Source organism: Ruditapes philippinarum, unplaced genomic scaffold (assembly GCF_026571515.1).
Source record: "Ruditapes philippinarum isolate M1 unplaced genomic scaffold, ASM2657151v2 ctg6063_1_1_1_1, whole genome shotgun sequence".
Classification (NCBI taxonomy): domain Eukaryota; kingdom Metazoa; phylum Mollusca; class Bivalvia; order Venerida; family Veneridae; genus Ruditapes; species Ruditapes philippinarum.
In genome coordinates, this window is record NW_026865390.1 from 1 (window position 1) to 22027 (window position 22027).

The following is a 22027-nucleotide window of genomic DNA, read 5'->3' on the forward strand; positions in this document are numbered from 1 at the left end:
ATATAATATATATATATATATATATATAAATTCATTCCATTTTCTTTATCCTGAATTATATAGAGGACCAAATTTAGTATGCCATCAGTCATGTATGTTGTATGCATTTGTTCCTAAAGGACTGAGTATCCTATAGTTTAAATTAAGGTCAGAAAACACAGGGACACGTAGATGTTGTTGTTGCGGTGTCCTGTTGGAAAATGTTTATGTTTATCGGTGCTGTAACAATGTATGTAATTTTGTAAAGAGTGTATTGAATGAGTGAATGGTCAATACTAAATGTATTGAAAATATTGATACCATCGTATTAAGATATATTGTTTTATTTAACCTGTAAAATAAATTAAGTATTGAATCTAAACGAATATAATATTGATGATAATAATATTAACATTTTATTTGATATATCCAAAAGCAAGACTGTTAACATTTGTTATCAGATTCATTTAAATTGTACATGTTAATGTTTTGTTTTCATATTTCTTTTAAAACATACTTGCATATCTTTATTACCTACAGTTTTTTAACATATTTTGTATTTGCTCATACATGATTTCTGCTTCTATTAGCAGTTGATCTTAATTAATGTATATGTTTAATTTTTTGGGGGCACAAGGATATCTGAAATGTAGGAAAGAATCAATCCTTGTATAGATTTAAATATTAATAATGCAATATGGTACGTGCATCTATCTTCAACCAGTTTAATTTAAGGAATAGTTGTAAAGATGGTGTTTTAAACGGTTTACACAATATATAATCTTTGCTGCGCGTTTCTGCAATTTGTTTACATTTTTCAAATTCAGTTTTGATCTAGTTTTCATCTAAGTAAATACCTAATAATTTCTGTGATTTAATTTGACCTATACCTTCTATGATTATTTCGAATGAAGATAATGTGTCTTTCCCTATACACAAATAAGGAGAAATCCGATGTTAAATTTTCAATAAACACTGGTAAGGGACTACGTGTATATGCGGCTGTTCCTTTTTTAATACATGTCACCTTCATATAACAGGGATAACAAAGTATTTTAAAGCAACAATAATGACCATTTTTAATGATATCTTTATGTTCTTATTTGTTTTCTTTTTTATGTTATACTAACTTGACATCTCACATACACTAAAGCCAAATATTTAATCCATATCAGTTGATATATTTTCTATTAGAAAAATCTAGGGCAATTCGTAAGTAGCGAAATGACATCATTCTAAGTATGCATCTCATTCATAAAGGCGCCTGAATGCCGTCGATTTTAACTAGCATGGGCACTGATGTAAACACAACTTACATTGTTGAAAAAAAGATAATATAATTAATGTAAATAGACGAAACTTTTTTTTGTTAAATAACTTTTTATACCTTAATGAGAGGCGGGTGCAAAATAGAACAACTCCATACGAAAATCGGCAAGACTTGAAAATAGAGCGTAAGTGGTGTCCCTTCTTGTCACGTTAGAATCGAACGAATAACGCGCATTAAACACCGATTTATCGTTTTGATGCAAAAAATAACTGTTCCTGTGTAGATCTATCGAAATTAATACCGTTGTTGAATAGTCGATAAACACCACTGAGACGAAATATAAGGAGTTACAGTCATGTGTATATTCAGTTTTTAATCATAGATTTATTGTTAAAAACATTGCTGAAAGTGCTACTGTAAATCACTGAAAACGATCGTTTTACAATTGCGGAAGGTTTTACAGTCAATGAAACTATTGATGTATTTGACATTTAAAGAATATAAACATATCTGTTATTTTATTTATTTCATTCTAAAACAATTGACCATTTTTACAAGACGTATCTACCATGTATATATATTTTCTTTTAAGTCTCTCTTATTGTTATTCTTTAATTATTTATAAATTCCTTTTTTTAAATCTTTTTTCCTGCAATGAATCATTGTTGTATGATGAAGCGTGACATGATTTATTTTGTATATGTATATCATTTGTTGCTTGAAATTAAAATCGATATTTCTTTATTTGAGATTTGTTATACATTTTGCAGTTCTTTTTCTCTTAATTTCCGTACATATTGTGTTTTATCACATATGCAGGCATTAGCTTCACTGGTAAAATAGGGCCTTCTTTAATTTCAAATTTATACCTAGTATTTTCACCCATAAAGCGTGCCCTTTCTTTTTTAAACTAAGTGTATTTATTTCATAACATATAGAAAAAACATTTATTTTCAGATAAAGGGAGCTCCATTGAGATAAACTGAAATTACGAAAACTGATATTTTCATTACGCACTTTTTTCTTATAGTAGCGTATGAACTTACAAACTTCATTCATAACGGTAAAATGACGTCATCTTTAGAACGCAAATCATTCATAAAAGGCGCGCAGCAATAACGTCATTTAAAAGCACGCGACTTGTTATACATGGGGGTATAAGACAGGGTTTTCTAGCCCCGCCGAAACGGTAGATAATCTTGTCTGATATGCAAGAAAAAATATTATCCACACCTACATCAAATTGTATACAAGTTTCGAAAAATATATGCAGTCCCTTTTTCTTACAGCAAATCTCAGTGAGTTACATTAACGATAAAGCAATTGTAGGCGGCAAGCAAATCACCTACAGCACTTTTTGGATAATGCTCTCTATGACATTCAACAAAAAATAAATTTTATTTATTGGTTAAAGCATATTAAGCTCTTTGTCATAGAAATATTATTGTTGACAAAAACACTATGGTACTAATTCAAAGGACTCATTCTTATTATTATCACATTGTTCAATTGAAATACAAGGGGTGTCCGTGTCCAAGTCGCTATGGTCGTTGACTCCACAGTACTTCCCCATCACGGCTGTGTGTTCAACTTCTGCAAAGTTCTTTGAATTCGTTCATTTAAGGAAGCTACCCAGCAAGTTTACGAAAGGTTGATGGTTCTACTTTGGTGCCCGTTCCTCCCTGAGGTCTTCCTCCACATATGCAGGAAAGACGTCATATGACCGATACTGTGTAAGTGCTCCATACATTCCACCCAAAATAAGAAATTCTTAAAATCATCTTTCATCTAAAACACACATCAGCCTTTACTAGCCAAGATTATAAGCTAAAGACTATTAGGCAATTGCTACTATTTCAAATTATCTAATTTGAATGGTGTATTGTTTGTAGCTACCTTTTTGGCCTAAATTTAACAATACATTTGTGATAAAGACGTAAACATATAACAAATTAATTATAAAGATATATTTAATCGATTGTATTTTCACGTAGTACAAATCATACCTAAAATAAATTTCCATAACATTTTTTAAGTACTAAATAACATTTTAAGATTAATTTCTTCATAAATTATACATGAGATTTACAATTTTAGAAAATAAATGTTGGCATCTTACTGCAGTACCAGCACTACATTTTGGGGTACATTAATGCAGTGCCAGTACCAATAGAAGCCAATTTATTTTGTGACCAATGCAGTATCAATACCCGTACTTTCAAAATGTTATCAATACGTACCGCAGTACAAGTACCAATTATACATTTGAAGAGATAACAATTTCTGAGGACCATAACTAGTGTTAAACAGAAGACCGCGCACTCAACTAATCAAATACTGGACATATTAAAGGAAGTATTGACTATTAAACAAAATCAGTTGTAATATAAATAAATTTGTGCATCCATATCAAGAGACCAATTAAATCTTCAAAACTTACAAATGACCTTGTCAATGAAAATAATCCAAATTTTCTTAACTCTATTGATGCAAAAGACAAATTTTTGATATCAGAAGTAAATTCCTTAAGTAACAAAGATGATAAGAGTAAATGCACAAAGTATATAATATTACCTTTCTATAGATGAATTCATACTTTAAAGACGAAATAATTATTAAAATAAAGATGCTAGATAGTTATGAAATAAGTCATGACAAAGAGCATCTGTTAAATTTCACATTTCCTCATAAAATCGACAAAATACTACTTGTAAGTTTATTTGGCGAAGAAGTTGATAATCTGTATGTTTATAATGCAGTTTTTGACGGTTTGTTCATGATACTTGCGCGAGCATAATGTTCATTTTGTTATTTTGCGAGTTGTCAATAAAACACAAGTACGTAAAAACAATCACATACATCAGCTTGACACTTCATGACCAATTTTCATTTTGTAGCTTTATTTTTTATTTACATTTTCCTCAAATCGAAAGACAATGATTTCTTATCTCCGTACACAAATTAATGAACTGTGCAACTGTCTGTTGTTTACCGAGATTTAATATCGTGGAACCAGTTTAAAATTAAGTCATACGTAAACACGTTGTATCCACCTAAGAGGGAACTGTTTCGCGTTTGGACAAAACGCATCGATATAATTAATTAATGTTCATTATGCTAAACCATTTAGCAACACTGTCTATATATGAATAAGAAACATAGTGTGACTGTCGGATTCCTGGCACATTACGATATTGACTGAAGCGTACCCGTCCTGTCTAAGTATAAAACTACTATAGACTATAGTACGTAATTCAATGTGGTGTCGTTATGCTTCCCCTTTAATTTCAACAACTGCGCATATCTAAAAAGACATTCGTCTACATAGCATTATGTTACGCTCTAGTGCTCAGCCGACCATTCCATCGCGTGCGTAAAACCTTGCTTGTAAGCAATGAGAACAACATAAAAACCTAGCAACATAAGATTATTTTTTCAAACGAAATTAGACAAATCTTAACGTTACGATAATTTTATCAAGAATATTCCTTAGTTGGTTTTAGAAGAAATGTTTTATCTTAAGTTAGGGAAAGAATGTTGTAAGGACGAAAATTCTTAAGATGTATATGATGTTTATGGAATATGGGCCTTGAAGTAAAATATGCTCTATATGTAAAAGAAAAGTGAAGGAAGTAGTTGTAAACAAATTTTACCAAGTTAGATTCAACAACTATATAATAAATAAATATTTTTGAATACACGCAAGTCCTTTTGGCAAAAACAAGAAAAAAAACTTATGCACGTATATTTCGAAACAAAATCATAACTGAAGTAGCGTCTCCACAGAAACAAATAAATTTAGGTCAAAACAACGTGACAGAATCAAATAAGTTAAGGTAGAGATCAAAGCAATACCATAGAATAAAAAATGTTCAGGTAGAGATGAAAACAACGCGACAGGATAAATAAGTTATGGTAGAGTTCAAACAACCCCATAAGTTAAAGTAGAAATCAAACCAAGGCTAAAGAATAAAATAAATTGAGGTTGAGATCAAAACAGCCATAGAATCAAATTAGTTAAGGCGCGGGTCAAAACAACGCCAAAGAATCAAATAAAATTTTAAAAAATGACTATAACAAAACATAATAATCTTTTATTATGTAAATGATATTAGGTAATCAATCCAAATTTTACAAAATACACAATAAAAATCACGTTATGCAATTTCATCTGATAGCAGAAATAATGCCACACTCGACGATTCACATGCTCAATGACGACGCATGTCAAGTAATCACGAGTTCTTAAATACACTTGAACATTTACATTTATTTTCAAAAATACAGTAACACAGGCACTCTGCAATTTGTGATTATTTTCAAGTGTTAATCAACACTCTTCCAGACCCCCTGCTATCTGCAAGGATAAATAGGACCCTTGGTCTTCAAACGTCACATTCACCGCCACAACATGTATTTGTAAATACCGACAATTTCATCCAAGTTGAAATAAGTTTTGGACGCAAAACAGAAGTGACGATATCTGAGATAGATCAAATATAAAAAAATAATGTTTGTAATTCTTAAACATAAGTAAAAAATCTTTGGATTGAAAAACATACTTTTGGCAAATATGTTTTTACTCTCATTGTTACTAACGGCTGTTCTTTGTATCCCAGTGATAAGTAACCACTTGAATCATTTGGAAAAAACGAAAACAGCGGGCTTTCTTAGTAACACTGAAGACAAAATGGACAAATTAATTGAGAGTCTTAAAAACCTTATCACCGACAATTATTTTGAAGAGAGACAATCAATCTTAAATAAATCATATTCTATTCATTTTGGTGACTATTTAGGTTTATTTAAAAACATGTCATACGAGGAAACTGTAAAATCAAATCATGGGAGCAAACATGATTTCGAAACAAATGTTGCTGGGGATATAGATAAAGACAATGATAGAAGAGGCCTCAACATGCTACTGTCTCATTTATTTGACTATACAGTTGAAGGTATTGATGAAATATTAAGTGAACTTATCTATGCGATCGGTGAAGATGCAGACAAAGATAAAAATCACATACAAGAACATAGAGATATGTTTAAAGCTAGATTGCAAGAAATAGAAGAACTTTTGGAAGTTGGAAATATTACTGTGGAGTCAGGTCAAATACTGAAAAGACCACGTTCGTTTTCAGGTAAATAATATTTAGTTTAATGTATAATTTCTCCATTACAAATGAAAGTTTATTCTTTTTAGCCTATCTTTAAGGACTGTCAGTAACAATGGTCCGGACTGTTTCATACTTTGTAAATCAGTTCATCACATGAACCTTGGTGCAGTAGGATATTGAATGAGTGTAGATTTAATTCTAAATGTATTGGATAAGTTGAATAAAACCATATTATTCGAACCTCTTGCAACCATAATATTGTTTTATTCCAAGTGTTCAAAAAATGAGTATTGAATCTACAAGAATATAATATTCTTTTTTTTTCACATATCCAAAATAAGAACAGTTTACAATTAAAAAAGTTATCTCGAGAGAGATGTCTTCTTCTCTCATTTTTTATTATATACATGGATACAGTAAAATGCTTAAATTTCGAATACCCTTTATATGTGCACACATTATCATAACATGCACCATATTCAAAATTGGAATAAAACAATAAATCTTATATAAGATCTTATAAGAATTATCTTATGAAAAAATCGCAATGAAAACAAATGAGAATTTATTTCTTCCATCTTACAGGGATGGAAATTTATTGCAGTACGTACATTTACAAACTAAGAAATTTCAACAATTCAAAGTATGAAAGATAGTACCATATTGTTAATTCTCTCCATTATAGATCACCAGGGGTCATAACATGCTTGAATAAACACTTTGAGAAAACAAGTATACATTTATTTCACTCTAGGTTATCCAATAAATTATATCTCTTTGTTTTACTAATTTTTGCGTCCATTTCATAGATCTGACCCATAATAGTGCCATAAGAGAACATAAGGTCTTAAACGAGAAGGCGCCAAACCAATGTTGATTGGGTAAACAGATAGGCACTTTGATTATACGATCACCAATCCTCTTCTAGCTGGAAACTGACTGGAGTCAATTGATTTTAAGCACAGCACTTACGCTTTTTATTTCATTATGAACTATAACGTCTAACCTCTAAATTTTAAATAAAGCTAGATTCGGGCACATGAAAAATAAAGTATCATGTAGCTTTTCAAACAAATATCAGACCCTAAATAAATTTGCGCAGAAATAATTTGTATTAACATACGTGACACAACTGAAAATGTACATGAACCCTATATATTTGATCATTCATTTAATATAATATTCATACTAATTACTTTATTTATTAATTAAATAAATTGTTTTTGGAATGCAAACAAAGTATCTTTACTATAAAAATGTCACTGGTTTGTTCAAGTTTACAAATGCTACATACAGTATGTATATAAAGTCTTAAAGACTTGAAGATTACATTTTATAAAAGCTTCTTTGCAGGCTATTTAGATTTCCACTACCAAGGATTGTTATTTGTAAATAGGACTGATTGATGCACATCTGCTCTAAAAACACATCATTATAACCACTGCAATTACATGTACTTTGTAACAATTACAAAAACGTTGGTTATGTTTGTTTTGCTTTTACCTACGCAGAAGTTCGTTAAGTTGGCACTAAATTGTATTACAAATGGTGCGTGATATCATTTGCTTCGATTCCATTGCGGTTAATACCCAAAAGGCTATAGCAATTTTAAGGCATACATTTGTAGTGTGAAAAGGGCATACGCACGTTAATTGCATGGTTTGTTCACTACAATACTGATGATTATGTAATGGTTAAAATGATCAATAATGTTTGTACAAATTCTTTCAAGCTATGCATTTCTACGGAATATAATGATGTAGTGGCTTTCTGTGCATTTCGTTTTTGCTACGTGCAGCGTGATTATTTACAGTTATAGATATTTCCAAGGTGCGAATAGCAAAATGAATATATTTTTTAATAAAACACCTTTTGATTCAAGACAAAAGATATTCAATTTGCTGAGTTTTCACATGTTATTTCACATAGCGATTTATAGACGCTATATAAGAAATATGATTTATAATTGTCAAATAAATATATCAGCTTTGCAATCACATAGCCAAGATGGAAACCAACAAAAGTAGACAGTTCGACACTTTCATATATACAATACATAAACGTATATGTCACTAACATGCTAAAAATTGTCTGTCCGTTTAGTTGTATTAGCGCTTCATGATTTACGGTTAGGGATGAAGTTCAGAGGTTTTTAATAAGTGTTTAATTTTAAGAAAAAATGAATTTTTATCAAAACATATTATTCAAAATTAAGCAGTCTTAGGGTATGTATATTTTGTCTTCTCTGAAACAGGAACACAATGCATACAAACAAAACACACAAACAAAATATCTTGTAAGATGGTTGGATCTTTACAGTATTACCGGACCCATTTGTGATGTAACTCTTTTCTTGTGTGTTATCAAGGCTTTCTTGAAATCTCAGCTAATCTGTTCCATGTGTGTGTAGTACATGGAAAAACAATTTCGTCAGTCATTCACTTTAAAATAAATGATTATATTTTTTATGATTTCTTAATATGTTCAATAACGTACATCAATTTTTAATTTCTGAATTATTCTATAATCTATATTATACCAAAATGCTTTTAAATACTGTAGTGTTGTTAATATTTAGAGATTAGCTCCGCCTACTTGATTAAATATGCACACTCTGAGAACTCTCTCTCAGAGCCCTCTTTGATAGACACTTTACATTATACATGCAATATAGCAAGACCTCTGTTAATACTTCTGTAAATAAATATTAGAATAGTTTATTATATTGAGTTTTCAATACAGTACAATGGCGACGAGGATTAAAAAGAAATAAATGGATTTATATAAGTAAAAATGTTTTACAGGAATTAATCAAATACAGTGAACACTGGATAATTTACACTTGTTGGATTTAAAGTTTAAGACACTTTATCTGGATTTTATTTTGGGCAACCTATGTCCTTATCAATAACACTGATACAGTGACAACATGGCTCAAGGATTACCAGTTTTTCCAGCATTTAGTGTAAAAGAACCAGGCGTTGACACAAGATGGAGGAAATGGTCAGGTCGATTCGAAAACTTAATGATTGGCATGGACATTAAAGACAAAAAACGTCAGAGAGCCTTATTGCTACACTATGCAGGGGAAGAAGTAAATGACATCTTTGACGTACTGCAGAATACAGGGGATGACTACGAAACAGCAAAAATAAAGCTAACAGAGTACTTTGCCCCCAAGAAAAACACAGAATTTGAGATATATAAATTTAGACAGGCAAAACAGGAATCTAATGAAAACATTGATAGTTTCCACACACGTTTAAGACACTTAAGTATAAACTGTGAATTTTCGGAAACAGACAAAGAAATTAAGTCACAAATCATTCAAGGCTGCACCTCAACTCGACTGCGTCGCAAAGCACTACGCGATGACCTGACATTAGACAGTCTCATCAAAGAAGCAAGGACACTAGAACTATCAGATCAACAAGCATCTGAAATTGAAGGTCAAGCAAAATACGACGTCGTTAATGCTATGAAATCACGACAAAGGAAAAATCAAAAGGCGCAAAAAGAAAGACGCAGACACATCATTAATGAATCAATATGCAGATACTGTGGATATGAATATCCTCACATATCAGGAAAATGCCCAGCCAGTGGAAAAACATGTACATTTTGCTCTAAGAAAAATCATTTTGAAGCAGTATGCTTGTCATAGAAACGGGACAATAATTTCACATACAAACTTAATGATAGCTCACAAAGTGATAAGAACAAAGAAAGCGAAGATGAAAACGAAATATATGGACTATCTGTCAATTCCATGCAATTACAAAGACCAAGGCTGAAAGTGCATATCAACGGCTGTAAAATTAAAGCATTAATTGATGCAGGATCATCAATAAATGTAATTGACGAAAACACGTACTCAAAGCTTCAAAATAAAGTTCATCTTAAGAGAGCACACACCAAAGTCTATGCATATGGTGCTAGTAAAGTTACCTTATTAGGCAAGTTCCAAGCACAAATTGAATCTAAAAACAAAATAACAACAGCTCCAGTATATGTGACAAAGGGCGCCAGCGGTAATCTTCTCTCTTATCAGACATCTGTTGACCTCAATATCATTCCAGAAATAAACACAGTCACAGACAGCAAGGTCGATGAACTCTGCAAAAAGTACCAAACCGTGTTCACAGGCATGGGGAAAATGAAAGCAACAAAAGTCAAGCTATATGTGGATAAAAATGTTCAACCTGTTACGCAACCACATAGACGAATACCTTTCCACTTAAGAAAACAAGTTGAAAATGAGCTCCAGAGGCTTGAGGACCTAGATATCATTGAAAAAGTTGAGGGTCCCACAGACTGGGTATCACCAATTGTAGTAGCTCCAAAGCCAAAAACCAACCAAATAAGGATATGTGTCGACATGAGGCTACCGAATCAAGCCATAAAGCGCACAAGACATATTATTCCAACTATTGATGACATGATTGTGGACTTAAGTGGTGCCAAAGTTTTCTCTAAACTCGATTTAAATCATGGATATCACCAATTAGAACTGTCAGAGGAATCACGCAACATTACAACATTTACAACACATGTTGGATTAAGACGATATAAACGCCTCAGTTTCGGAATCAATAGTGCAGCAGAAATATTCCAAAATGCTTTAAGTACGGCTCTAGAAGGTCTGAACGGCGTGAGAAACATTTCCGATGATGTCATTATATGGGCTGCCGACCAAGCAGAACATGACAGAAGACTTGAGGCAGTGTTAAAGCGACTTGAGCAGAAAAACTTAACTTTGAATAAAAGCAAATGTGAGTTTAATAAGCAAAAACTTGAATTCTTTGGGTACATTTTCAGTAAAGATGGAATGTCAGCAGACCCTAAGAAAATTGACACAATTAAAAAGACACAGCCTCCAAAAACAGTTTCAGAAGTCAGAAGTTTCCTAGCAATGACAAATTACGTGTCACGCTTTATCCCAAATTACAGCACTATAGCAGAGCCAATACGTCGTCTGATAAAGAAAAACGCAAAATGGGCATGGAAAAATGAACAAGACGAAGCATTCAACAAACTGAAATCTTTTTTGAGTAGTGATACAGTCATGACATACTTTGATCCTAATAAGGAAACACAAATAATCACAGATGCATCTCCAGTCGGAGTGGCTTCAATTATGCTCCAAGAAGGTAAAGTTGTGTGTTATGCAAGCAGATCACTGACAGACGTTGAACGAAGCTCTTACAGTCAACAAGAGAAAGAAAACTTAGCATTAGTTTGGTCATTAGAACATTGGCACATATACTTATTTGGACATAAATTCACAGTCATAACTGATGCAAAATTCCTTGAGAATATCTACAATAATCCTAAATCAAAACTTGGATCTGCAAGACTGGAACGTTGGAGAATGCGCCTGTTATCATATGACTTCAGGATCGTGCACAAACCTGGAGAATCAAACATGTCAGATTATCTAAGCAGACATCCAGACACAGGACAAGGCAGCAAATCAAGCATAGCTGAAGAATATGTAAGTTTTCTTGTATATCATGATGTACCTGTTGCAATGAACATGAATGAAATTATTCAGGCAACTTCTACGGACAATGACCTCCAAATGGCCATTAAATCCATAAAGACGGGTTGTTGGAGCAACACCAATAAAAATAAAGTATTTGATACGTTCTCTCGCTGTAAGAATGAATTATCGGTAGTAAATCTCAATGGAGGTGAAATCTTACTGCATGAATCAAGAATTGTTATTCCCAGGCAGTTGCAAGATAAAGCGATATCATTAGCTCATGAAGGTCATCAGGGAATTGTTAAAACCAAACAACTTCTAAGAGAGAAAGTGTACTTCCCAGGCATGGATCAACAAGTTGAAAATATGTGCAAAAGCTGCATCCCGTGCTTAGCAGCAACAAATTCAAAACAGCATGAACCTTTAAACATGAGTGATATGCCAAAATACCCATTTCAAATGATTAGTTTGGATTTTTGTGGCCCATTTCCAGATGGAAAATATCTGCTTGTACTAATTGACGAATATTCACGTTTTCCTTTCGTAGAAGTCTTAAATTCCATAACAGGAAATACAGTGATCCCTGTGCTGGACAAAATTTTCTCAGAAACCGGAATTCCTGAAATTCTCAAGTCAGACAACGGCAGTCCTATGAACTCTCACCTATTTAAAAGTTTTGCAAAACACATGGGCTTCAAACATAGGAAAATAACCCCGTTATGGCCACAAGCAAATGCTGAATGTGAGCGATTCATGAAAACCATAGGCAAGTCAATACGAGCTTCTCATGTGCACCATACAAACTGGAAACAAGACATGTATGCATTTTAAGGAATTATAGATCTACACCACATGGGACAACGGCCGAAACTCCTGCACAATTGTTCTACGGAAGGCCTATTAACATCAAAATGCCCATGGTTCAAAAACAAAAGAAATCTGAAAAGGACTTAAAGGCCAGAGAAAATGACAGAAAATCAAAACAAAAAATGAAAGAATACGCTGATAAACGAAGAAACGCTCGAAAAACTGAAGTTAAAATAGGCGACAGTGTGTTAGTAAAGCAGACCAAACAAAACAAACTCACAACTCCATACGACCCTAAACCGTATGAAGTAACAAAGAAAAAAGGATCAATGATAACGGCAGAGCGAGAAGACAAACAAATCACTAGAAATTCATCACATTTTAAACGTGTCGGCAACTCTCAGACCCAAAGTCTAAATGGAAATTCTCCTTTAAATAGCGAATGTGAACACAGCAATACAGAACCAATTTACAACGAAACGACCATAGAATCACAATCCGATGAAAGCACAATGTTTGAAACTTTACCTACATCAAATGAGTATACTTCTTTGCGAAGATCTGAAAGGCACAGAAAACCACCTGACTATTTAAATGATTATATGTGTAAATAGTGTTAAACAGTGGCATAACCCACTAAAAGTTAGCTTCAACAAAAAAACAAACAAATGAGTTTGATTATTTAAACTGTCGGTGTACACAAACATTCTAAACAGGGATTTAATATAACTGCTGATAATCATACAATTCTTTACTATGTGCTTAAATCTCCAGAGGAAAATGGAATACAAGTATAAATGAAACATTCAATTGGCATTTTGATACTTAAACTAATTGTGTATCATTTAGATTCTATCTTCAATCTTTATTCTAATTTGTTTTATTTCATGCTGATAAAACCTGTTTGTATTCTGTAAACATTGAAAATTTACTCAACACAGTTTAGACATTAAGTTAATTTATTGGACTATGGACAGTCAGTAACTTTCTAGACTTATTGCCTCTAGAACATAAACTGAGATTTAATGTGATAGCAATCAAGAGACTATCATTACTGGATATAAAATAATCATTAACTTGTAGTGGCAGCGCCAGCGTGAAATAAACACCTGTGAATCAATGGATATCTGAGACAATAACATTACTGTCAGACAAATAATTAATGTCCTTCATTAGGACTGACCGGTGAACTTTAAACCTAAGCAAGGCGGAGATGTAGTGTTGTTAATATTTAGAGATTAGCTCCGCCTACTTGATTAAATATGCACACTCTGAGAACTCTCTCTCAGAGCCCTCTTTGATAGACACTTTTACATGATACATGCAATATAGCAAGACCTCTGTTAATACTTCTGTAAATAAATATTAGAATAGTTTATTATATTGAGTTTTCAATACAGTACAAATACTTTTTACGTATATGCTTGAATGATATTGATGTAAATGTTGTTGTTATGTATTTTCCTTGTTGATCTTTGGATTCATATATTACCTTGCGTATTGTGCTAATAAATAAGAACGAGCTCGTTACTATATAACAAATATAACATAGAGGACCATTCAGACAGGTAGGACATGTTTCAAGTCATAGCTCCTTGTAGAGTTTTAACTATCATTATAAAAAATGATACTTTCTTATTTCAGATATACCAACAGAAATATCAAATATCAGCAAATATCTTGATGATGGCATCAGGGACAGTGGACATGAAAATATGCTACGGAAGTACGAAGCACGTGGCGCCATATGTGTACTAATTAAGGAGTATAGCGAAATTCCTATCTATGTCATCTCTACCTGTAATCTAAGATTCCCTCGTACCAACCTCTGGTATCTTTGCGAACGGAAATATTCTCTTTCGACTAAGAACTACATCCTTGAAACTCCGGTCCAAGACCAAGAAGGTTTCGTGTATAAAAACGTGTATTGTGCACCGTGTAACAATGCCACTGAAATTTATGCATGGACGACAAAAATAGATTGCGACGAGGTAAAAGCATATCCGCATCTTTCTGATATGACAGACTTATTAAATTCGATAACAGAATTTACCGAAAGCCGTAATGGATGCAAGTTCAGATTAAGTCCAGCAGAACCACACATGATACAACAGTGCTATAACATTGATGTCAGCAACGAAAGGCGGCCCCATAGAAAATTAACTGAGGACAACGAAATCAATAATTTCTCAAATTTTCCATTGCCATTGTCTATATTAATTAACTTTGGATTTAATGGCAAAAAGCATGTTCTCTTGTCTTCTTTAATAAATACACATACTTCACAAATTTTATGTAACAAGAACGAAAGATATGATAAAGAATTTAAAAAATGCAGGCGTATACATTGTTTAGATGGGTACCAACTAGAAGGAGAAACATGTGAAAAGATTGCTAGCAATGATCCCCACTATAAAGACTTGTCAGATATTGACAAACCTATGAATGTTATTCTTACAATAAAAAACGTGACATATGGAGATATCCATAAGTTGAAAATTGCTTATAATAATGGTTTAGTGACCCAGAGTCTTGCACACATTGTTGATATCAGTGTATCTCGAATACAGAATCTAACGATGGGGTCAGTAAACGCTAAAGAATTAAGAAATAGATCTGGCAGTGTGATAGAGTTGCATCGACTCACAATGCCTCGTCTTTTTAAAATATTTTCTAAATTACATCAAGCTGAAACAAATCTGACGCAAACAATGGGAAAGATCTCAACCAAATTTCATTCTACCGCTGATAATGGCAACGGATCCCGACAAACTGACTTAGCAATAAAAAAGACGCTAAGCCCAATTATAGTTTTCTATGATGAAATGTTTCAACCGGAAAACCATGAAGCATTTTCTAAAGTGGAAAATGAGACTGAAGAAGTGACAAATAATAATATAAAGCTAAGTAAAAGAGAAAAACTGAAAAGAAAGCCATTCAATGCTAGCGATCGGTCCAACGATCAAAGCCAGTTTAAGCAAAAACCAAACAGAGGTGTTATTATCGAAACAAATAATTTATTAACAAGATCAAGACCGCCCTGCATGTCGATTGGCATATCTTTTGTTCTTACTCCAGCACGTAAGAATAGAACTCTTCAAAAGTCCGTTCATAAAGTCGTGCAGTCAATGAGTAATTTGATAAATAGCGATACCTTTAGTTTGAATATCAGTGGTGTAAATTTTAAAGTTCATGAAGTTGAAAACACACCTCAAGGTATATCAGTTAACAATGTCTGTAAGTACGGAAGATTAACTATATTAAATGATACTGAATTCTACTACAGGGAATATGAGAATGAAACAATAATAATTGAAAACGAAACAGGTGTCAGGTACTTTCCTCAAGAATTCAACTTGTCTATAAGAATTGAATTCCGTTCTGGTAACTTAAGTCGAATTGAAAAGAACTCGACAGTCTGCAAGATGCCTAAGATTTCAAATGTCAAATGTGGGCGTATTGTCCTCTACAAGCACGAGTATAAATTATTCAAAAACAAATCTATTGAATTTGAAAACAGTTTATATAACATGAGTGAGTATGAATATGTTAACATACAAGAGGGCGTTGTAAGTATTTGCACAACGCCTGGCTTTGTTGAAATCGAAAATGCTTGTTACGATGATTTATTCAAAGTGGTTATTGCTGAGAGTTACCTTACTTTCATACTTGGAGTTATCTCTCTTATTTGCATGTTATCAGTACTAGTGACGTACGGATTGTTTAACAAATTGAGGAATTTACCAGGTGTTAATACGATGAATCTGACTTTTTCTCTGTTTATGGGAGAGCTGGTCTTCATAACATCAGGGTGGATTCGACCATATCAAATCTGGCTGTGTTCCGCAGTCGGAATGGTTCTACATTACTTGTTTCTGGCTGCATTCTTCTGGATGAATGTTATGTCATTTGATGTATTCAGGACATTTGGTAATAAGTGTATTCTGAAGCGAGTCCGCAAAAAGAAGAAATATCTTCCGCGTTACCTGCTTTATGCGTGGGGCAGTCCTTTCCTAATTGTTACTTTATGTGGAGTTCTAGACTATACTGACCTTGTGAAAGGAGTTAAAATGGGGTATGGCGGAAACTTCGTTTCAAATGCTGGAATGAGTCCGGAACACGAACTTGAAAATACATCCTCTTCAAATAATTCTTCAAGCAGACATGTTAGCAGCATCGGATGTTGGATTCAGCAACCACTGGCATCGATGGCCGCGTTCGGAGGACCCATGATTCTAATTTTAATAGGGAATACAGTTATGTTTATAAGAACAATCATCTGTATCCGGGCAAGCACCAAGGGTTCAAGATTGAGTGTGTGGAGACCGTCTTTGAAAAGACTTGTTACTGGCAGACACGACGTAATGTTATATGTCCGGATGTCCTCGGTTATGGGGTTTACATGGGTTTTCGGGCTTGCATCATCAGTATACAGTGCGGTTGGTGATCCTACTTCTCGCACTACTTGTATCGTGTTACACATATTTGGGATTTTATTCATTGTCTTCAATTGTTCACAGGGTATTTTCATCTTCTTCGTTTTTCTATTAAATCGGAGGGTACTAGCAATGTACAGAACATTGTTCGGAAGAATCAAAAATAAAAAGTCAATTCCGATGTCCGTAAACTCAAGGGCAACTTTAAATGTTCCGACCGGTCAGTTGTCGCTTACGCACATTGCATAAATAAATCAATTGTTACTATCCAACAAATGTCCAATAGAAACGGTAGATAATTTTTCCATAGTTTCAACATGTGACCAGTTACCTACCCCGTTTTCTGACAGGATATGCCAATCGACATAGTTACCAGACTCTATACAAGTGACATGAATTTGCCAATATGAACATTGTCTGTTTATTTGCTGTGGCGTTTCGGTGAAAATCTAATTGGTCTTTATCTATTAAGATATTCAAGTGGTAATTCTGTGTTAACCAAATCTTGCTGTCTGTATCATCTGAACTGCTTCTTCCCTAAGAGTTATTCGCTACTAAGAAAGTCCATGGAAGTGTCAGTCTTGATTTCTACAAAACTGCAATCTTTTAATGAATTATCTTTATTTTTATGTTCAGTACTTGCACTCATGTACTTTTCATCTTTAAATTGATACCTTTAACATATATAACATTAGACAAACCTAATTTCCCGGACAGCACCTTCAGGGCATTATTATTTTTTTTAGTAAATTATTTGAAAGTCCATCCTTAATTTGGTGAAGAAGAGCTATTTAAGGCCGCATGCCTGTAGCTGCGTCAAACTGTTTCAGGAAAATCTATTGTGAGAATATGCACTAAAATTTAATGAAAATAAATAAATATGCAAGATTCAAGTTATAATTTACATGTGATGTGGGATTAATGACTGATTTTGTAATATTTCTCGACATAATTCTACTGTGTGACTAACGCAGTAAAAGCTATTTTTGCATAATCATATTGGCCATTTTTTTGATAATTATCATGGATTGTAAGTGCTGTTTGCATTTTGTAAATAATTTTCTTTGCTCACTTTAGAATATTTCGCTTTTTACTAGATGTTTTCAAACTTTTCTTGAAAATTAGCATTATTCTGGAGGCATGTTGCTTTTTAATGATGAAATAAAAAGTTTAACATGAATCAAGTTTTAATAGAGCGATAGCCTCGGATTTGTTATCGAGGTATCGCTGAATGGAATGATGGAATTAAAAATGAATCGAATTATAGCAGAGCTTTACTTTCGCTGAAAGGAATGATGAACTTAAAAATGACTCGAATTATAGCAGAGCTTTACTTTCGCTGAATGGAATGATGAAATTAAAAATGAATCAAGTTATAACTGAGCTTTGGATTTGTCAGGTGTCGCTGGTGCAATCCTTTGGCCACATAACAGCTGATCTAGGACATTGATTTTATGGGTCATTTGTCTCTGACCACCGTTGATTCATTCAGGATTCATTTCGGTTTAGTAGACAGTCACGTGCAGAGAAATGATTAATGAAAGTTACCTGTTGTAGTTATCCAGGAAAACTTGTAGTTATTCAGGAAAACTTGTAGTTATCCAGGAAACTTGTAGTTATCCAGGAAAACTTGTAGTTCAAGTTATCCAGGAAAACTTGTAGTTATCCAGGAAAACTTGTAGTTATCCAGGAAAACTTGTAGTAATCCAATAAAACCTATAACCTGTTAGATGGACAGATCGCCGAGATATGACCAAACAATGAGTTAAACTTAGACTTGTAAACAGTTTAATGGGTTATTAAAGATATGACCAAACAATGGGTTAAACATACACTTGTAAACAGTTTAATGGGTTATTAAAGATGTGTGAATATTAGGTGACCACATTCTGTTTGATTCCTGAAACCAGAAACTTAAATTTCCATTTTAAAACCACTGCATTGCTGTCCTTAGTGACTTAAATAACTGTCGCAATGCTATGTACAACCATCAAATTGCTACATAAATATATACCGGGTAGTATGACATATTTATCATAATTCATGTGATAGATGGTATTAGGCAAATCGGCCATTATTTGGAAATTATAAAACAATACAACTTCATGAATCGAAAGGAAATAACAATGATTACTTTGACAAATGGCGTTTTGTTGTTGTTGTTGTTGTTTTGATGTTGTTCTTCTTTTTTTTTTCTTTTTTTTTGGGGGGGGGGGGGTGTCTTTTTGTATTTACAAATAAACATTCCTGTATGATAGAATTTGCTTGTTGTATATCCAAATCATGACAAAAGAAGAAATAACAAAACTTTTAAAGATATATAATAATTATACAAAACGAACTTGTTTTCTAGTTTCTAAAAGTAAACAAATGGACCGATTGAAAAATTCAGGGTACCGTTTCACTAACATACTTACGCAAATTCTTGACTTACGCAAACTTTTTTCAATGTGCTAGAAAATAAATTCAAACATACTCAATCTTATATATTCAATCTTTCATTTGCTCAAAACTTAATTAACATAAAATATAAAAACAAATACTTGCTATGAACATAAAAAGATCAATGGAAATTTTTGCGTTAAGTTTAAGAATTTGCGCAAGTATGTTAGTGTAATGCAACAGCTCTTCCATCGATGCCTTTTTGTCCAAAGCAGAACAATTCCACTTTACGTGGAGACTGATTTAATTTCAGGCTGGTTCCCTGATATTAAATCTCGGTAAACTACTGACAGTTGCACAGTCCATTATTTGTATACGGAGAGAAGAAAAAATTGTATTTATATTTGAAGAAAATGTTTTGCAACAAAGAAAGACATTTAAAATTGGTCCTGAAGTGTAAAGCTGATGTATATGAATGTTTTTATTATATACTTGTATTTGTACCAACGACTCGCAAAATAAATAGTGTCATACTGCAGTGTACATGCGCCTTATTCAAAATCATAAAACACTCAGTTACTTTGCAGTCAAATTTAATCGAATGTAACAGAGGTCATGTGTAGTAAATAAATCGGTGCGCCTGATTTCTTTATTCATACACCATAATGGCCACGCTTAAATATCAAGGCAGCTTTTTGTTCTATTGTTCTCAAGTTTAAGTCAATTAAGAAAAAGAGTTGTGTATGTTATTATGGAAGCCTTGGAGGGTCACTTTTGAGTTTTGACTTATAGATTTATATTATTATTTTCTTATGACTTTTGATTTATTACTTTTGATTTATGACTTTTGATTTATGACTTTTGATTTTTGACTTATGTATTTTGTTATTTCCCACGTGCTTGCCATTATAATTATAATTTCCAAGGAAAATATGGTAGAATATGACAACGATTCAGACGAGGTAAGTTCATTTACCTAAGTTTCCTGGAGACTTATTTAAAAAAACAAAATATGTGGGCTCATATGCAAGAACAGAATGTTATTCTTATATAAGCCTTTTAAATTGATTAAGAAAGGAAAATACTTTGCTTGCACTGCATTGCATTGGGTATCCATTTTTTATTTTAATTTCCGGAACAGGGATATATAATCTCAAATTGACATACAGCGTATGAATCAAACGCTTTATTTTTTATATGGGTTCCAGTTTTAAATCCAAACCAGTCTCGCATTGTTGTTTGCTGCAGTTACAATCGGTTTTCACCCGTAGTTTATTCTTCGTCCATCTACATGTAATATTGAATATAGACCAAATTATAGGCCTTATTTTCACGAAGAAATTTGTGGTTAAGAAGTTTTATGAAACATGGTATTTCAAAAACAATAAATCATACAGCTTTGAAACTTCACACACTTGTTTAGAACACGCTCTAAAGTAGAAATCTCTGAATTGCATTGTTATCAAATTCTGCCTCTTTTTCGATTTTGAATTCATGGTTAAGAATTTTCATGAAAAATTGTTTCTCAAACACTAATTTAGCGATTCCTTTGAAGCTTGGAACACATATAAAGTGTTGACATCTAAGATAAATGACCAAGTTTCGTATGAGTGGCGCACAATTTGACATACTTATACCCATTTTTAAAGCTAAAATGTTTTGTCAGATGGTTTATGAAATATGGTCCCATAAACCAGTTATGATATAATATTGAAACTTTATTCACTTGTTCAGTATCAATAACTTAGGTCACATACCAAGTATAAAGTATATGTTATTTGTATATAAACTTTTGTATACAGTTATGTATTAAGGGATTTTAATGTATTTCATTTCAATTGAGGTAACACATACTTTTATTGTTTTCAGTTTAAATTCTAGTAAAGCTACCTGTAGGAATTAAGGACGTGCTGTCGAATGGTTTCAACTACAAAGCAGTTGCAAGAGCATCAGCAATACATATTTGTCAAGTTTTCGGAGCCAGTTTAGAAGACTAAGAGGTTTCATGGCAAAACAGCGTTCGTTCCGAGTGGAAAGTAGTACAGTTTAGCAAATGCAAAATGTCCAAACACTAGTGATTTGGTTTTCTTCGTTATTGTATATGGAAATATTCAGACATTTTTGGAATACGAGCGTTACCATTTCACACTTGTTTCATACGCTCGATAATTTTCAAGTTTTAACCGCACCACTTATTGTGGACGCTTTATTGGAAACACGCAATGTCACGTCCCGCCACGTTTATTCTATACTGTCCATACCTCCAATATGGTACAAATCTTGTTTCATGGTGAGACAGAGAAAAGTGTGAAAAATCATGAATTCATAATTCTGGCTTTCATTATGTTTCAGTATTTGCCCATTGTAAATTTTAAAACTTAAAAGAAAGTTATCGAAATCAAACTTTGCATGTTCATATAGCTTGGCGAGGCAGAAAGAAACATACTTCTTGCTATCATAGCTACATTTTAGATAGAAAGTCCACTTTGTTGTTGATTTTTTTTCTTCTTTTTTTTCATACTTAGATTTTGTTAAACTCATAATTATCTCA

At 32.9% G+C, this 22027-nt stretch overlaps 1 protein-coding gene across 1 annotated transcript; it reads left to right on the plus strand.

Moving 5' to 3' along the window:
* Window positions 1-9295: 9295 nt before the first annotated feature.
* On the plus strand, window positions 9296-12682 carry LOC132728803 (uncharacterized protein K02A2.6-like). Its single transcript, XM_060714475.1, has 2 exons — window positions 9296-9835; window positions 10031-12682. Exons 1-2 carry the CDS (start codon window positions 9296-9298, stop codon window positions 12680-12682), a joined length of 3192 nt encoding a protein of 1063 aa, XP_060570458.1.
* Window positions 12683-22027: the final 9345 nt, after the last annotated feature.